This window comes from Stomoxys calcitrans, chromosome 2 (assembly GCF_963082655.1).
Source record: "Stomoxys calcitrans chromosome 2, idStoCalc2.1, whole genome shotgun sequence".
Taxonomy (NCBI): domain Eukaryota; kingdom Metazoa; phylum Arthropoda; class Insecta; order Diptera; family Muscidae; genus Stomoxys; species Stomoxys calcitrans.
Genome location: NC_081553.1, coordinates 16,818,456 through 16,838,087, shown reverse-complemented (window position 1 = coordinate 16,838,087; position 19,632 = coordinate 16,818,456). Strand labels below are relative to the sequence as shown.

General features: G+C 37.1%; 1 protein-coding gene across 6 annotated transcripts in view; it reads right to left on the bottom strand.

The window, feature by feature from the left end:
• LOC106081861 (sodium-independent sulfate anion transporter) overlaps positions 1–14,587 on the bottom strand; it is a 29,661-nt gene extending 15,074 nt beyond the window's left edge. The window contains exons 1-2 of one of the 6 annotated variants that reach the window (XM_013244101.2): positions 13,627–14,587; positions 13,108–13,366 (exon numbers count right to left, since the gene is read on the bottom strand). In XM_013244101.2, coding sequence (XP_013099555.2) covers positions 13,108–13,258 — 151 coding nt within the window. In that variant the 5' untranslated portion in view covers positions 13,259–13,366; positions 13,627–14,587. Of the gene's footprint in view, positions 1–13,107 lie in introns of all 6 variants that reach the window. The other 5 variants (XM_059362653.1, XM_013244103.2, XM_013244102.2 and 2 more) reach the window with 5 other exon arrangements.
• Between the last annotated feature and the right edge of the window lie 5,045 nt (positions 14,588–19,632).

The following is a 19,632-nucleotide window of genomic DNA, read 5'->3' as shown; positions in this document are numbered from 1 at the left end:
AAAAAGATTTAAGCCCTGACTCACATGGAAGCTGAGACAACAGAGCTCGTATTAGATTAGCTTAGGTTGAAAAGAGGGAGCGGATATTAATCCGCCCCATGTCAGCTCGTAATAAACCAATGGAATTTATTTTTCTGAATATATTCTTATTGCGTATCCTGTCGATAAATCTTGACCCGATAAATTTATTCAGATGGTAACACATAGTCAGCTGTTTTTGTTTACTGATTGTTGCGTAACGTTAGGTGTGTCTGCGTACTTTTTCAGTAACAATTTGCCAAAACAAAATGCTCAGGTGAGTAAGAAATTTCTGTTGGGGTTAAAATCTCCATCATAAATTTCCAACCTCCCATTTGCAAAAACTCTCCAAATGTTTTTCGTTTTCACTCTTTCCCTTACTGGGAAAATAAAGATTTATAAAATTATCATTTAAGAAAGAACAAAATTTTAATATCAAGTAAAAACACCTTTACCCAGGAAAATGTTCCTTAAAAATTTGGAAATTGAGAATCTTAAAATTGAGTTCGCCATCATTGGCTATAATGGAGGGTATAAAAATAAACAAGGCGTTTGCGGTTCATACAAGTGTGTGCTTTCCCTACAAATAGAAAACTGTTGTATAATCAAAGAAAATTTACTTAGTGTATTTCACCATTCCTATCTAAAATAAAAAATAATTACTTGACCACAAATACAGCATCAAGTAAGCATCTTTAACATTTGTGTAAACTACTCTTCATTATAATGCAAATGTTTTATTGTCCCTTATAGGAAACACAGAAATAAATATAAACCATTCAGTGAAAGATAAATATTTATTTTTGTGATATAATTGCAGCATGCGATATAGAGCTGCGATATTAGAGCTGACACTATCGATATTTTATTTTTTGTCTGAATATTGGTTGATATTTTTCCTGCCGATGAAATACTTAGTGTATTTCACCATTCCTATCTAAAATAAAAAATAATTACTTGACCACAAATACAGCATCAAGTAAGCATCTTTAACATTTGTGTAAACTACTCTTCATTATAATGCAAATGTTTTATTGTCCCTTATAGGAAACACAGAAATAAATATAAACCATTCAGTGAAAGATAAATATTTATTTTTGTGATATAATTGCAGCATGCGATATAGAGCTGCGATATTAGAGCTGACACTATCGATATTTTATTTTTTGTCTGAATATTAGTTGATATTTTTCCTGCCGATACTATTGGCAAAGTTCAATTTTTTGATAAATTTAACAAAATAAAGCGATCCGACAGCGAATGTATACTTTGGGCCTATACTATAAGATACTTTCGGCCTATAGAGGGCGCAATTTTCATCCGATTGATCGTTCTTCTGATTTTTACTACACGTTTTCGTTTGGAATATTGGTGATGGGATATTAACGATACTATGTTGTTGGCGATATATTTCTTTAATTATTATGGTATGAACTAAAAGAAAGTATGTTTTTTATTTATTTTTTAAATAAATTTTTTACGATTTCCAAATCTTCAGCATTTAAGTTTGTTTTTGAAATTAATATTAGTAAATTCTTAACTAAAAATTATTATGTCTTCAGATTAATTTTTAGCTTAAAATTTATTTTAAATTTTTTCCATAAAATCGCGGATGAAGTAATGAAACATTTTAAATCAATTTTCCTCGGGACAGCTTCGCACCTCGAGACAGCTTCGCACTTCGGACTTCCAATTTCCAAATAAATTTTCAAGGATTTATCTTATTTCAATGAATTCTATGCGTTCATATTTTACTTATGAGAAGTAAAATGTTGCCAAAAGTAAGAAAAGTGAATTTACAAGTTACTAAACAGTTTTTGAACTCTAAATAAGCAAATTAACCTTACATTTCATTCATATTAACTGGTGTTAAGGTTAAAATTTTTTTGTGTAGTTCCTACGATTGAGCCTTCGCTAAAATTGACTAGAGAATATCAAAATCGTAAACTTTTATGATATCCTTTTTTTGAGCCTCGCATAAAAAATGCAAGCGCAGAGTCTACGACGCTGAATGCCTGGGTTCGAATCCTGGCGAGACCATCAGAGAAAATTTTAAGCGGTGGTTTTCCCCTCCTAATACTGGCAACATTTGTGAGGTACTATGCCATGTAAAACTTCTCTCCAAAGAGGTGTCGCACTGCGGCACGCCGTTCGGACTCGGCTATAAAAAGGAGGCCCCTTATCATTGAGCTTAAACTTGAATCGGACTGCACTCATTGATATGTGAGAAGTTAGCCCCTGTTCCTTAGTGGAATGTTCATGGGCAAAATTTGCAAATATACATTGCGGTCAGCAAATAAGTTTGTAAAACGATTTTATTAAATTACTACTAAATTTTATAATTTCAATACGAAATTGTCAGATGTTATTCGAGTGGAGAAATCAAGCTTGCTTTGTTAAAAACCAAATTATTTCACGTACAAATTTTTTAAGACATCACAATGTTTCCCTTCGAAATTTTGACAGGAATTTTAAACCGAACTTAAACCGTAACTTAACATAAACCGTACTTAACTGTTTTCGACCTTCTTATGGATCCATCGGTATCCTATTGAGGATGAATTTAAATGGAAATTCCGCTAATAATATATGGGATCTTTACTACGCATGACATAATTACCAGTTAATGTACCGTGAACAGCAGAGTACAATTTTTTCTCGCGTCAACGAGTTTTGATGGTGTGCGTGTGTATTATATTGTAGTTAAGAATTATAACACACAGAAACAACGAAAAATAGCGCGAACTAGTAACATGCTCAAAATCAGAGTTGCACTAATCACTGATTTTGAGAGATAGTGCACTCAATATTTTTGTGTTGGGCAACTGCCACTACCAGTGAATGAATATATTATCTTGGTACTACAATACTCCACGAATCAGAAAAGTACTGAAAAAAGTACTAATACTGACTTTTCCATCCCTGGTACTGACTTCGACTTTTTGCCCAAACAACTGTCAATAAGCATTATAAAAAAGGGTGACGAAAAAAGTGCAAACACACTCCACTCCGTACAAAATACAAAATATTGTAGTAGCGACTTGTCGCTGCGTCAATATAAATTGCGCTGCAATTAATTGCAAATGTAATCAACTGATCGCGAACTGGATCACTAACAACTGTTTCAATATAGTTGCTATTGTTGTGTGTCGTTGTATGATTTTTGTTTGTGTTATTTCATCTAATAGAGTGCGGCTTATTTCGCAATCAATTAATAGACAATTTTCGTGCGAATGAAGTCAGTATTAGGCTTTAGTGTAAATGGGAACGCTCTTCATGGGTTAGATATAAAACCTGCTTACTATAAGGCATTTTGCTTTTTTTTCCCTCTAAACGGGAGCTTCTTCCAAGCAAACTAATGCATTCGACGATTCGAAACTGCCATAGATTTTTGCTGCTTATACACCTACTTTGGAATGATTTAAAAGACAAGTTTCTTTTTTATTTCGTTGGTTTAAATACCTTAAACCAAATCAACGTCTTGTTAGCAAAACAAATATTGCATAGTTTTTAAATAAATTTCAACACTTTGGACAATTTACTGAAACAATCGTATAATTTATGAATGATGCCACTTTGGATCATCTCAGTCGATATAAAATTTCATTATGTTTTATTTTTTTTGGGCGAAATTTTTGAAGATACTCTAAAAGTAGATTTAATGGAACGCCTGCCTTTCTGCATTTTAAATGGGGATTTTTTAAACTATATTTCAATTAGCAAATGCCATACAGTGGAGCAGCAATAAATTGAACATTACATCAGCTAAATCATAGAAAATTTGTCTTCAATAAGGGCTGAATTACCTTACATATGGAAGTGGCATTAAAAGGTCCATTGGAGGCTTTCGTAGCGCAGAGGTTAGGATGTCCGTCTATGACGCTGAACGCCTGGGTTCGAATCCTGGCGAGAACATCAGAAACAAAATTGTCAGCTGTGGTTATCCCCTCCTAATGCTGGCGACATTTTTGAGGTACTATGCCATGTAAAAACTTCTCCCCAAAGAGCTGTCGCATAAAGGAGGCCTCTTATCATTGAGCGTAACTCGAATCGGATAGCACTCACTGATATATGGGAAGTTTGCCCCTGTTCCTAAAATGGAATATTCATGGGCAAATTTGCATCAAAAGGTGGTCCATTATGACTCATTTACAATCCAAGGCGTCTACATCGAAGTGTTTGGCAACATTTCAGCCAGATATAAGTATTCCTTAAGATGCTAAACACTCATAGAAAAAAGCAATGCAAGTTCATGCACCAATGGTGTCAATATCATATACAGGCGTTGTTGTAAATATTGTCAACATGCAGTGTTGATATTGTGTGTGAATTCCTACAAAATGTGTATGTATACCAGTTTTAATCATAAATGGCTCTTAAATCTTTATTTGGTAAGGCGTTTGTAAACGCAGAATCGTGGCATGCATGGAACACAGGTTTCATTCTCGAAAGCCCACAAAAACATTATGTAATTAAAAATAAGTTATAGTCTAATTCGGACCATAAACGAATTGAATGCTGAACATTGTAGAAGTCATTGTGTAATATTTCTGTTCATTCGGATAAGAATTGCGACTTGTAGGGGCTCAAGAAGCTAAAACGGGTGATCGGTTTATATGGAAGCTGAATCAAGCTATGGATCGATTCAGACCATATTACCCACGTATGTTGAAGCTTATGAGGGAAGACGATGTACAAAATTTGTGCCACATCGGGTGAGAATTGCGTCCTTTAGAGGTTCAAGAAATCAATATCCCAGATCATGATGACAGCTATACCAGGTTATTTACCAATTTGCGTCATACTAAGCGCAGTTATTGGGAATCATAACAAAACACCTCATGCAAAAGTTCAGCCAAATCGGATGAGAATTGCGCCCTCCAGCGGCTCAAAAATTCATGATCCAAGATCGGTTTATATAGCATTTACATATATCAGGTTATGAACCGATTTAGACCATGCTTAACACAGTTGTTGGAAGTAATATTAAAACACCGCGTGCATAATTTCAGTCAAATCGGACGACAATTGCGCCCTCTAGAAGCTCAAGAAGTCAAGACCCCAGAACGGTTTATATGGCAGCCATACCAGGTTATGTTTAGATTTGCGCCATACTCAGCACAGTTGTTGAAAGTCATAACAAAACACCTCATGCCAATTTTCAGACAAATTGGATAGGAATTGCTCCCTCTAGAGGATCAAGAAGTCAAGCCCCAGATCGGTTTATATGGCAGCTATATTAGCTTATGGACTAATTTCCACCATGCTTCGCACAGTTGTTGGAAATTGTACCGAAACACTCAAGACTCAAGAAGTCAAGATCCAAGATCGGTTTATATGGCAGCTATATCAAAACGTGGACCGATTTGGCCCATTTAAAATCCCAACCGACCTACACTAATAAAAAGTATTTGTGCTACATTTCAAGCAGCTAGTCTTGCTCCTTCGAAAGTTAGCGTGCTTTCGATAGACAGACGGACGGACAGACGGACAGATGGACGGACAGACAGACGGAAGGACAGGCGGACGGACGGGCATGGCTAGAACAAGAATATATTTACTTTATGGGGTCTTAGACGCATATTTCGAGGTGTTGTAAACAGAATGACGAAATTAGTATTCCCCCATCCTATGGTGGAGGGTATAAAAAACTGTACACTACACGTTGACATAATGTGAATGCCTACGCAACTTTCCTTCACAAAACTGCTGTTAATTTATGAACACTTGTAGAGGATTAGATAACATCTATTTGCTTATTTACTTTTATAAACTAATGTGGTCAGTTTGTCAACGGCGGGCCTGTATCAATGGGTCTACAGTTTTCATCTGACGAAGGGGCAGAGATGGAAAGAATAGATACCAACAACGTAAAATACAAAATGTAACGAGTGCCAACATTTATTAATCATTCAATTCATTTTAAAGTAATGTGCATGTATAGGCCTTAAACTTGAATTGGACAGCACTCATTGATATGTGAGAAGTTTGCATTTTTGCATGTTAGGTCATCCATTTAAACTTCTTTAAATACGCTACCAATGTGTCAAATGTTTAATTGATTTATGGCTTTTTTGTAAACCATTTGAAACACAAGGTTATCGTGGGCAACCCTTTTGTATATAACCTACATTATCTTGTTATAAATATTTTGCCACAGCTGTTCCCAAGAAGGACACATAGTTTAAAAAAATCAAGCTTTCAAACAGTATTTGTTTTTTTTTTTGTTTTTGTAAAAAATTTTCCACTGTGCAATATTCAAATGTATCACCATGCATAAATATGTCAACATTTTGTGTTGAAAAAAACATAAAGGAATTTGGTTGATAAGTTAAAAATATTTAAAAAATTTAATAACAAATACAGGTGATATATAATGGGTACATTCATTGTTTGTTTTTCTTCGATGATATTAATTTTGCATTGTTTAAAGAGGCATTCCATTGGGAGCAAAGTTTTCTTAAACAAACACTGTCTATATATAAATAACTGCTTTGCTTAGATACAATCATAACAAAGTATGCAATATGCCTATTCACTATATTTGGAATACTGAAAGAAAGCAAAAAGCGTGCCATAACTTGTTGACATTAAGTAAAAAAAAATCATTTAATAAAATTGATCAGAGAAAAAGAAATGAAGAGAAAACAAGTTCTAAATTCAGTCGAGCCGAAACCACCATGGATCGCATTTGTCAAGTTCTTTGTCCGATATCTCTCTATAGGCAAACAAAAGATAATGGATAAGAATTGCTATGTTATTGGAGCCATATCAGGTTACGGATCGGTTTGGGGCCGCACTTGGCTTGGATATTGGAGACCATAGTAGATGTCATTTGCAAAATTTCACCCTAATCGTATAAGAATTGTATCTTATAGAGGCTCAAGAAGTAAAATCGGGAGATCGATTTATATGGGAGCTTTATCAGTTTATGGACCGATTCAGATCATATTTGCCACGTATGTTGAAGCTCATAGAAAAAGTATTTGTGCAAAATTTCAGCCGTATCAAAGAAGATCTGCGCCCACTGCAGCCCCAAGAAGTGCAAAAGAGAGATCAGTTTATATTGGAGCTATATCAGAGATTAGACCAATTCAGTCTACACTTGGCACGTATGACCTCCAATCATAGGATAAGTCATTATGCAAATTTTGGCCGATTCGGACAACTAGGGGCTCAAGAAGCATAATCGGGAGATCGGTTCATATGGGAGGTATAACAGATTTTGAATCGAATCGAGACAACACTCGTATTTTCGAAAAAAAAAGAAAAAAAAAAAAACCGTAGGCGACACGAGATCTAGGCCCTTGCCCCAAGGAGTTCCACAAGATTCGATAATCGGACCGTTACTGGTTTCGTTATACGCAAATGGTCTTCCACTTGAATTAATTCACCGCGAAGTTATGATGAATGCAGACGATGTCCAAATATATATGTGGTTCCGGGCATAAGTTTAATAAATGCATAACGAAACTCAATAAAGATCCGATTCCTAGTGTATAGGTGGGCTACTGCAAATGGGCTTTTTTTAAATCCCCAAAAGTAAAAATGGCTTATAATTTATAAAAATAAGCACTTCTCCATACAAAACCCAGATATAGTAATAAATACTCAGAATATTGATATTGTTTCTAGCTCAAGGAACTTAGGTGTTGCGTATAACAGGACACTATGTTGGTCTGATCATGTAAATGTCGCTGTCGGCCAGACATATGTGAAGCTGAGTGTGCTTTAGGCCACACATTCCTTCACTCCAATTCAAATCCTAGCCCTTTTTAGTGAAAACCTTCCCGGTTATTGTTTTGATAAATCGGGAGATCGGTCTATATGGCAGCTATATCCAAATCTGGACCGATCTGGGCCGTCTTTAAGAAGGATATCGTGAGGCCAAACACAACTGACTGTCCTAAATTTTAGCGAAATCGCACAATAAATGCGCCTTTTATGAGCCCAAGACCTTAAGTTGAGAGATCGGACTCTATGGCAGCTATATCCAAATCTACACCGATCTGGGCCAAATTTAAGAAGGTTACCGATTAAACTAATACAACTCACTGTCTCTAATTATAGCAAAATTGGATAATAAATGTAGTTTTATGGTCCTAAGACCTTAAATCGAGAGATCGGTCTATAGGGGGCTATATCAAGGTATAGTCCAGTATCACTTATCTTAGAACTTAACCTGCCTGTGGAAAGAAAAAAGAATATGTGCAAAGTTTCAGCTCAATCTCTCTATTTTCAAAGACTGTAGCGTGATTTCAACAGACGGCTATGTCGTCTTAGATTTTTACGACGATCAAGAATATATATGCTTTATAGGATCGGAAATGGATATTTCGATGTGTTGCAAACGGAATGACAAAATGAATATACCCCCATCCTTCGGTGGTGGGTATAAAAAAGTAGCCCGTGTCAGCCATGATGGCGTTTTGATGCGCTAATAATTATTTGCCTAGTATGTTTTTTGAACACTTGAACTTGAGTGGCCCAGGCTGCGTATGACGTATTGCGAATGTGGGTATAATTATAAATTAATAATCATACGCACCCTTGTTCCATGAATTTAATAAATAAATTATTTTAAATGGTTGGTGCAGCGTCAGAGGTCCCCATTTTGGAACATAGATCAAATACCATTTCTGACGCACAATATTTAATCTCATAGCTTGTCATCGTAGTGTAATTCTATTTTAAAGTACACTGCTGATACGTAATTTTGGAAAAGTCCGACATAGTTTTTTCTTTATATTTTTTAAATATATATTCACCACACATATTATTAGGATAAAGCACACAGCATTCTTTACAAATGCAATAAAATATTTCCTAGTGTTCAAAAACACTAAAACCTATGGTATGGAAAAAAGTCTAGCCCAGCTCTCTGGAGTATTCAGGGAAAGATTTAAAAGAAAAACAAGTAAAAGCGTTTTAGGTTCGGCTAGGCCGAATCTTATATGCCCTCCACCATAGATAGCATTTGCCAAGTTATTTGGACAGTTTTTCTTTAGAGGCAGAAACTAAAAAATAACAAGAAATCTCCATGGGATTTTTATAAGCTTGGATAAGAATTGCGTTGTCTAGAGCCTCAAGATGTATATTCGGAAGATCGGTTTATATGGGAGCTATATGAAGTTTTGAACTGATAAGAACCAAACTGAGTGAATTTGTTGGAAGTCATAGTAAAAGTCAATTTGCAAAATTTCCGCCGAATGGGATAAGAATGGCGCCATAAAGACGATCAAGAAGTATATTCGCTATATCAGGTTATAAACCGATTAAAAATGTACTTGGTATATTTGCTGGAAGTTATAGGAAGCGTCATCGTGCAAAATTTCAGCCAAATCGGATAAGAATTGCGCGATATGGATGCTCAAGAATTATATTCGGGAGATTGGTAACTTAGTGAGCTATATCATGTTTTAGGCCACGTCGAACTAAACTTGGCACATTTGTTGGAAATCATGGGAAAGTCATCGTGCAAAAATTCAGTCAAATCGGATGAGAATGGCGCCATATAGACGCTCAAGAAGTATATTCGGTTTTAGACCGATTGGAACTATACTTGGTACATTTGCTGGAAGTCAAAGGAAAAGTCTTCGTGCAAAACTTCGCCATATAGACGCCCAAGAAGTTCATTCGGAAGATCGGTTTCTCAGTGATATAAGGTTTTAGACCGATTGGAACTATACTTGGTAAATTCGCTGGAGGTCTTAAGAAGTCACCGTGTAAAATTTTATCTAAATTGAACTCTTATCTGGTTACCCAAATAGGATTTTCGTAGCCCTCTAGAGGATAAAGACGTATATTCAGGAAATCGGTTTATATGGGAGCTATATCAGGGTTTGGACAGTTTCAAACCATACTTAGCACATCTATTTATCTATAGGAAGTCATAGGAATAGTTATCGTGCAAATCTTTTGCCGAATCGGATAAGAATTGCGCTCACTAAAGACTGAAGTAGTATAAACGGGTGGTTGGTTTGTATGGGAGCTATATCTAAACGTGAACCAATTTGGCCCGTCTCAACTGACCTACATTAATAAGAAGTATTTTAATTGTAGGCGCCTAGCTTTATTTCTTCGAAAGTTACGTGCTTTCAACAGACGGACAGACAGATGGACGGGCAGACGGACATGCCTAGAATGGCTTAAATTTCCCATAAACATTCCACTAAGGCACAGCGGAAACTTCTCCCATATTAATGAGTACAGTACGATTAAAGTTTAAGCTTAATGATAAGGGGCCTCCTTTTTTATACAGAGTCCGAACGGCGTGAGGCATAGCGACATCAGAAGAAAAGTTTAAATATGGCAGGACACCTCATAAATGTAGGCAACATTAGAAAGGGAATAAACACCGCTGAAAATCTCTCTGATCTTCATGCAGGGGTATGAACCCACGCGATCGGTTTCTTTAAACCATCTTAAAGTCTTACAATTATTTGGATTAATACTGCTAATAAAGGCACAGAAAAGTTTCAAGAGGTCATAGAACATTGAAATCATTCACTCTATAACTAAATTAAGTCAAATCAATCAGCCGGTTGAATTACGAACGGCAAATTTCTCACAAGTGTTGCCAGCACTAGGAGCGGAAACCACTGCTGACATTTTTGTGCCCGCCACCGAAGGACGGGGGTATATTCATTTTGTCTTGTCATTTGCAACACATCGAAATATCCATTAATGACCCTATAAAGTATATATATTCGGGATAGTCATACAAATCTAAGACGATCTAGCTCTGTCCGTCCGTCTGACTGTCTGTCCGTCTGTCTGTCCGTCTGTCCGTCTGTCTGTCCGTCTGTCTGTCTGTCTGTCCGTTTGTCTGTCCATCTGTCAATCCGTCTGTTGAAATCACGCTACAGGATTTAAAAATAGAGATATTTGAGCTGAAACTTTGCACGAAATCTTTTTTTTTTTTTGTCAAAAGGCAGGTTAAATTCGAAGATGGGCAAGAAGATGTCATTTGCAACACATCGAAATATCCATTTATGTCCCTATAAAGTATATATACGGGATCGTCGTAAAAATCTAAGACGATCTAGCCATGTCTGTCCGTCCGTCTGTCTGTCCGTCTGTCTGTCCGTCTGCTGTCCGTCTGTCTGTCCGTCTGTCTGTCCGTCTGTCTGTCCGTCTGTCTGTCCGTTTGTCTGTCCATCTGTCAATCCGTCTGTTGAAATCACGCTACAGGATTTAAAAATAGAGATATTTGAGCTGAAACTTTGCACGAAATCTTTTTTTTTGTCAAAAGGCAGGTTAAGTTCGAAGATGGGCAAGAAGATGTCATTTGCAACACATCGAAATATCCATTTATGTCCCTATAAAGTATATATACGGGATCGTCGTAAAAATCTAAGACGATCTAGCCATGTCTGTCCGTCCGTCTGTCTGTCCGTCTGTCTGTCCGTCTGCTGTCCGTCTGTCTGTCCGTCTGTCTGTCCGTCTGTCTGTCCGTCTGTCTGTCCGTTTGTCTGTCCATCTGTCAATCCGTCTGTTGAAATCACGCTACAGGATTTAAAAATAGGGATATTTGAGCTGAAACTTTGCACGAAATCTTTTTTTTTGTCAAAAGGCAGGTTAAGTTCGAAGATGGGCAAGAAGATGTCATTTGCAACACATCGAAATATCCATTTATGTCCCTATAAAGTATATATACGGGATCGTCGTAAAAATCTAAAACGATCTAGCCATGTCTGTCCTTCTGTCTGTTTGTCCGTCCGTCTGTCTGTCCCTCTGTCTGTCCGTTTATCTGTCCATCTGTCTGTCTGTCCGTCTGTTAAAATCACGCTACAGGATTTAAACATAGAGATATTGAGCTGAAACTTTGCACGGAATCTTTTTTTGGTTAAAAGGCAGGTTAAGTTCGAAGATGGGATATATCATGATATAGCCCCCATATAGACCGATCCCTCGATTTAAAGTCTTAGGCCCATAAAAGCCACATTTATTATCCGATTTCGCTGAAATTTAAGACAGTGAGTTGTGTTGGGCCACTCGGCATCCTTTTTCAATTTCGCCCAGATCGGTCCAGATTTGCATATAGCTGCCATATAGACCGATCTCTCAATTTAAGCTATTAGGCCCATAAAAGCCACAATTATGATCCGATTTCGCTGAAATTTAAGACAGTGAGATGTGTTGAGCCACTCGGTTTTCTTCTTAAATTTGGACCAGATCGGTTCAGATTTGGATATAGCTGCCATATAGTCCGATCTCTCTCATAAAAGCGCAGTTTTTGTTCGATTGGAAATTTAGGAGAGTGAATTGTGTTAGACCTTTCGATATCCTTCTTGAAGATGGCCCCGATCGGTCCAGGTTTGGATATAGCTGTCATATAGACCAATATCTCGATTTAAGGCTTGTCCCTATAAAACGCGCATTTATTTTTTCGATTTTGCTGAAATTCGACACAGTGACTTATGTTAGGCTTTTCGACATACGTGTCCTATATGGTTCCGATCGGTCTATATTTGGATAAAGCTGCCAAAAAGTGAACGGTTACTTGTATTTATTAGACCACTCAATGCCCATGCCGAATTTGCTCCAAATCGGACCATATTTGGATATAGCTGCCTTGGGTGGCTAGGCGGCCACCGTAGCGCAGAGGTTAGCCTAAGATGCTGAACGCTTGGGTTCGAATCCTGGCGAGACCATCCGAAAAATTTTCAGCGGTGGTTTTCCGCTCCTAATGCTGGCAACATTTTTTAGCTACTATGCCATGTAAAACTTTTCTCCAAAGAGGTGTCGCACTGCGGCACGCCGTTCGGACTCGGCTATAAAAAGGAGGTCCCTTGTCATTGGGCTTAAAACTAGAATCGGACTGCACTCATTGATATGTGAGAAGTTTGCCCCTGTTTCTTAGTGGAATGTTCATGGGCAAAATTTGCAATTTTTGCCTTGGGTGCATAAATAGTGCATTTTTCATCGCATTATGACAAAATATGGTTTACATAAATACCCGAGGTGGTGGGTATTCAAAGTTTGGCTCTGTTTTTTAAAAATTTTTTCTCATGTTGTTGCCGACGGACATGCAAACCTCTGAGCTACAATGGAGTATTATTTTATACTTTAAATAATTGTACTTACATATAAATTCATTGGATCCCTGTGATCCATTGCCGCTGCCAGCACCATTTGCATCGCCATTCATTTCATTGAGATTGGTGTTGATGCTGATCGAAGAACACTTAAAGCCATCGTTAAAGTAAACGTGATCTGAAGCCGGATTCGGTTTCATTGTGGAATATTTTGGATTTTTTTTTGAGGTTTTCACTTGTATTAAAGTATCATAAAATTTGACACCAAATTATATTTTATTTTACTTTTTTTTGGGCTTATTCACAATCTTTTTTATATTATTTGGTGTTTGAAAATATTCAATGCAGGGATTATAAAATACACGTTTTAATTGAATTGAAGATGAAAAATTAAAACACACAAAAAATCACACAAAATCTAAAGCTTAAAGTCTGAGGCACTTGTGATGCGGGGGTTTGTTGAATTGGGTGTGCGGAGGGGATTATGTACACTGCTGTATTTAGTCTCTTTGGGATTGATGATGCTTTTTAAATTCCCTGGAATTTTATAATTAGGATAAACACTCACTTTTTGATTGTAGGTTGACAATGTGGAATGTTTTCGGTTATTATTTTAATGTTTTTTTTTTGTGTTTTATTTTAATTGTATTTAATTTTTAAATACAGCTAGGTTTTTCCATATGTTGTTGTTGATGTTTTTTGTGTTTGTTTGTTTTCCTCTCTCAACAGCAGCCGGTCATTAAACTTGAAAATTGTTATAACATAAATTTTAAACTTGTCATAATTTTTGGCTTCTCCAGTAGCTTTGTAGTCGATCGGCTCATGCAGTGGCCATAATACTGACGTTGACTTTGACTTTAGAGCAGGAAAACCGACAACAGTAATAATAATAACTCAGTCGTGTGGTTAGTGGTGATTTTAACTTCGCGGCCTTCGCGCCCTGGCGAGATGAGGCCAGGTGGGCATGCGCAAAATCCCCCTGCCCTCAAGTTATGCAATGTCAGTAAGCCAGCCAGCGATTGCCAGGTCTCTTACGCATGCAGCCAGCCAGCCAAAAAAAAAAATCAACTAAAAATTGTAAACGAATCACGCTGCGATTTGAAAATATTCTTATTGCAATCAAAGTCACGTTATGGATTTCAGCAATGCGTTTAAACTTGCAATTTTCACGGTTATGGATTTTTTTAAGCGATCGGCAATTTTCAAAGTCAGGCCAACCATGAAATTCTCAGAAGTAAAGTCAACATTGAAATGCCAAAGGGCCTTTAAGTAATTAAAAGAAATCAAAATTTATTTTCGTACTCAAAAAGTATTTACATTAAAAGTTAAGAAATTCTTTCTTTCCCTGAGTCGTTTAATTGTTCTTTCAATTTTTTTTTATAGCTTTTAATTTTTTTACTATTTCTCAAATTTTCTTATTACTGTTAGTTTTTCTCTAGTCTTGTTGTTGTTGTTGCTTTTCTATTTCTTTATTATTATTTTTATTTTTTATTTTCACTTGTTACTCTTCAAAGTTTGAGATACAACTGTTTTCGTTTATGGCTCAAACCTTGTCTTTTATAAAATCAAAGCAAAATTTCATTCCAACACATTTGAAACAACAAAAAAAAAAAAGTAAACACTGAGACAGACGTCCACGGTATTTGGCTGTGGATTTTGTTTTGAAAAATGTTTCAACTTCTCCCAACATCGTCACCTCAAACGCCACCACCCGCCCTCACAGCTAATCACTCAACCCAACAACCCAGCAGCAGCCCAACTCGGAGCAGCTTAACTCAATGCGGCAGCTACTTGTCGTTTCGTTGTCGTTGTTATTACCCCTCGACTGGCGATCGCCTTACCAACCCGACCATCATCAGTCAGGTCGATCGTATCTATAGCAACAAGTGTTTGTTTGTCTGTTTGTGTTGTGCCAACAGACATAAAGACGACTTCGTTGCTTCTCTTTCTTTCCGTTAATTTTTTTTTAACCGGGCTTACGCGCTCTTTAATGAACGTTGCCAGATGGGAAGCAAGTTTTGTGCAACTACAAATAAGTGTAGGATTTATGGGGATTTTTATTTTTTAGAAATAGAATTGTTTACAACTTTTTATACCCTACAACACCACTGTGGTGCAGGGTATTATAACTTTGTGTATTTGTTTGTAACGCTAACAAGGAGAAGAGCTAGACCCATTGATAAGTATACCTATCGGCTTAGAATCTCTACCTGATTCGATTAAGATATGTTCGTCTGTCTCTCCGTGTGTTCTTGTGATCAAGGAACAGGTCGCAGTTATTGACCGATTGTCACAAAACTTTCCACATGCCTTATTTTGGCCCAGGGACGAACGCTTTTGATTTTGAGCAAAATCGGTTCAGATGTAGAAATAACTCCCATATATATATTTCAAGCGATATGGCCTTTTATGGCTGTAGAAGCCACAATTTTGGTCAAATCTTGACAAAATTTAGCGTGAGGTGTTTTTTTTTACTCCCTCATATGTGTGCAAATTTTCGCCAAAATCAGGCTAGATTTAGATATAGCTCTCATATATATCTTTCATCCGATATGGCCTTTTAGAGCAGTAGAAACCACAATTATGGTCCAATCTTTACAAAATTTAGCATGAGGTGTTTCATTTGACGTTCTCATACGTGTGCGAAAAATTGGGTCAGATTTAGATATAGCTCCCATATATCTTTCATCCGATATGGCACTTTAAGGGTGTAGTAGCCAAAATTTTGGTCCGATCTTTGCAAAATTTAGCACGATACGTTCTAATTAACATCCCAGTACATGTATATAATTTCATTAAAATCGGTTCAAATTTAGATATAGCTCACATATGTATTGGGTTGCCCAAAAAGTAATTGCGGATTTTTCATATAGTCGGCGTTGACAAATTTTTTCACAGCTTGTGACTCTGTAATTGCATTCTTTCTTCTGTCATTCTAAGTTTTATTAAAAATGCATTTACTTTCTTTTAAAAAATCCGCAATTACTTTTTGGGCAACCCAATATATTTCAGTCGATATGGCCTTATGGCCATATATATTGTTGTTGTTATATGTTTGTACTTTGGGTCGTTATAATTCAAAATAAATTGTTGCAGGAAAATTAACAACTTTCGTAGTTGTTTTTTTCGACTAAAATTGTTGTTTTTTAAAATTATTTTTATGTGTGCACGCAAATACTGTTTGTTTTAAATAAGCTCCACAATAGATAGAAGTTTGCTAACTGAGGATAGGTTAGGTTAGGTTGGAGGGCACGCGACAAGTGTCCTCGGTAATTAGTCGCTTAACTCGGAGACCTTAGGTCCTTTGCTGTTGCTGTAGCTATATTTTCAAGTACAGGTTGCGATCCTCGAACTGTTCCTATAGGCGAGTAAGATCGTTTCGGTTCATAGGACTGCGAACATCCGGTGCCGCCCAGCCTCTCACTGAGATTCTCCGCTCGATACCGCAGAATTTCCGCGACTACAATTGCAGCTACTGATAAGGACCAATAAGTGGACGCGCCCGGTAGCTCCCAGATAAGCTTCGAGTGATAACAATCAACACCACACAGATCGAAGCTCAAACTACCAGCGTGGTGCTCTAGAAGAAAAAAGAAGAAGTTGGAGAATAACAGATAAACATACACTAGAGAACGAAACAAGATAGCAAAAAGGATAGAAAAAAGGAACTAACAAAAGACAAAAGGAAGAAGAAACTCTCACCGGTTAAAGTATAATCCAGACAGCCAATTCAGGCCTCTACAGTACTTCAGAATGAAAAAAATACTAAGTGGCTGGAGGAAACTACCAGTGGTGTGAGGTCTTCACAAATTGATACCCTATAGCGGAAATAAGTGTAGGTGTAAAGATAAAGAAACAGTGCAAGTCCCCGGATAAGACCTAATAAAGAAGAACGAAAAGAGCACGTCCATATGTATGTGCAACACCGGAGAAGCAACGATCTTAGCCACTATTTTGTGTCTTCCAAACTTCCACATTACGAAGTCCTGTGTTTTGAAGACGTTAAATCCCTAACCAAAATCACAATTGCGGCTGCCATAATGACGCAGACCTTTGCCTTAAAGATCGTACGTTTGTTCGGCTATCTCTGCGACTTGTCGATATCGAATGACTCGCAGTAGGCCACCAATCCCGTCGCTTACACCATTTTGGAGCCAATAGTGAGGAACGAGGTCTCATCTTCTTTAAACACAGCATCCGTTTCCCAATCCTTTTTCCGGGAAAGCAAGTCCTTATCTCGGGTATCAGTTAAAGCGGGATCTTCCTCTGTCTATTCTGCGCATCTATAGTACCCAGAATGAATGTATTGCCGTGTCACCTTTTGTCATAATCCGGTGAAAAATGCATAATTTAAGCCCCATAGCAGCTATATCGAATCGGGTTCGAATTAGATCAAATTCGGCACGGACGTTGAGTGGTTTTATAAGTACATGTCATTGTTCAATTTTGTTGAACAAAATATTGCTCTCTTTGGTAGCTATATCTGAATCATATACGACACGGATGTCGAAAAGCCTAACATAAGCCACTGTGTCAAGTTTCAGCGAAATGTCAAGTTTAAATCGAAAAATCTGTCTATATGGTAGCTATATCCAAATCTAAACATATCTGGGTCAAATTGAAGAGGGATGTCGAATGGCCTAACACAACTGACTGTCCGAAATATCGGCGATATCGGAATATATATGCGTCTTTCATAGGCCCAAAACCTTAAATCGAGAAATCGGTCTACATGACAGCTGATCTGGGCCAAATTGAGTAAGGATGTCGAAGGGCCTCCTTACGCAATCGGACAATAAATGCGTCTTTTATGGGCCCAAACCCTTAAATCGAAAGATATGTCTGTATGGCAGCTATATCCAAATCGGGACCGATCTGGTTCAAATTTGAAGAAGGATGTCGTATAGCCTACCACAACTCAATGTCCCAAATTTAAACAAAATCGGACAGTAAGTGCGTCTTTTATGGGCCCAAGACCTAAAATCGGGGGATCGATCTACATGGCAGCTATATCCAAATCAAGACCGATCGAGGCCAAATTGCAGAAAGATGTCGAGGGACCTAACACAACTCACTGTCCCAAATTTCAGCAAAATCGGATAATAAATGTGGCTTTTATGGGACTAAGACCCTAAATCGGCGGATCGGTCTATATTTGTGCTTTATCAAGATATAATCCGATATAGCCCTTCTTCGAACTTAACATGCCTATGGAGAAAAAAGAATCTGTGCAAAGTTTCAGCTCAATATCCCTATTTTTAAAGACTGTTGCGTGATTTATACAGACAGATCGACAGACATGTCTAGATCGTCTTAGATTTTTACCCTGATCAAGAATATATATACTTTATAGGGTCGGAAATGGATATTTCGATGTGTTACAAACGGACTGACAAAATGAATATACCCCCATTCTTCGGTGGTGGGTATAAAAAGCTTTTGCATACTTAATGTTGACGCTTATAGTATATAAGATTTGGCTTTGCTGAACTCAAAGCATTTTTTTACCTCTTTTATACCTATTTACTTATTCATATATAATGATTTTGTCAAATAGCCCTCTAATGACCAATTTAACGTTAGTCAGCTAAAAAATATAGATTTTGCTACTTCTTATATAATATAATTTGAATTTTATTATTATTATAAATATTATTATTATTTAAGATTATTACTTAATTTTGTTGTCGTTTTTTTTTATCGTCATCCCAAACATTACAAAAGGTCTGGCAACTCTTTACAGCAGTGAATTCTAATTTGTTGGCAAACAAACAATGTGAAGGAGATACCACACAATAGAGATATGTACTCGTACACCAATTGATTGAGTCCCACGATAGCAGCCGAGCTGCACACACTCACGAGTATTTCCGGAGTTGCATTGCCGGCCAAATTGTTGAGATTTTTTCGCGAAAGTTCTCAGGCGTACACTTTCATTTGGATTCCATCGCGTTCGCACATTTGAGAGATGCTCTAATTTTTCGTTTCATTTGCATTTTTGTTGCTTTTATTTTGGATAGTTTTGGTTGGAATTTTGCAAAAAGGGAAAACAAAACAAAACAAGACAAAGTTGTTTTGCCAGAGGTCGTGTTTCACTTCAAACAAGCGCCCTAGCTTCTCTTTGTGTGTGGTGGATTTGGTTTTTTTCCATTCGATATTTTTAAGACTTTTTGGAAATAATGACGAATCGAAGACTGGAAGTCTTTGCGGTTTTTCTACGCATTAGCGACGACTGACTGAACCAATTTAGATTTTTGTCTTATTGCCCCAAAGCTACCGAATTTAGTGTTTTTTTTTTCTTTTCGCAAAAAAAAACGTGATCTGCATGACAATTGGAGTCTTTTCTTTTCGCTACCAGCTGGTACGTGGTGGCGTTTCGGTCACTGGCCGCCCAATTGGGCTGTGTTGGCTGCGTCAAGAAGTTTTCTATTTGGAAAAAATTAAAAATTCTTTACAACTTTTATTGTGGTTTCCGATAAGTGAATGTTTGGATGTACATTCACAGCGTTCGACGCTGTTTGAGAATACTATTTTCGATCTCGCTTTGAGGTGACAAAGCAAAAGATGGATTTTG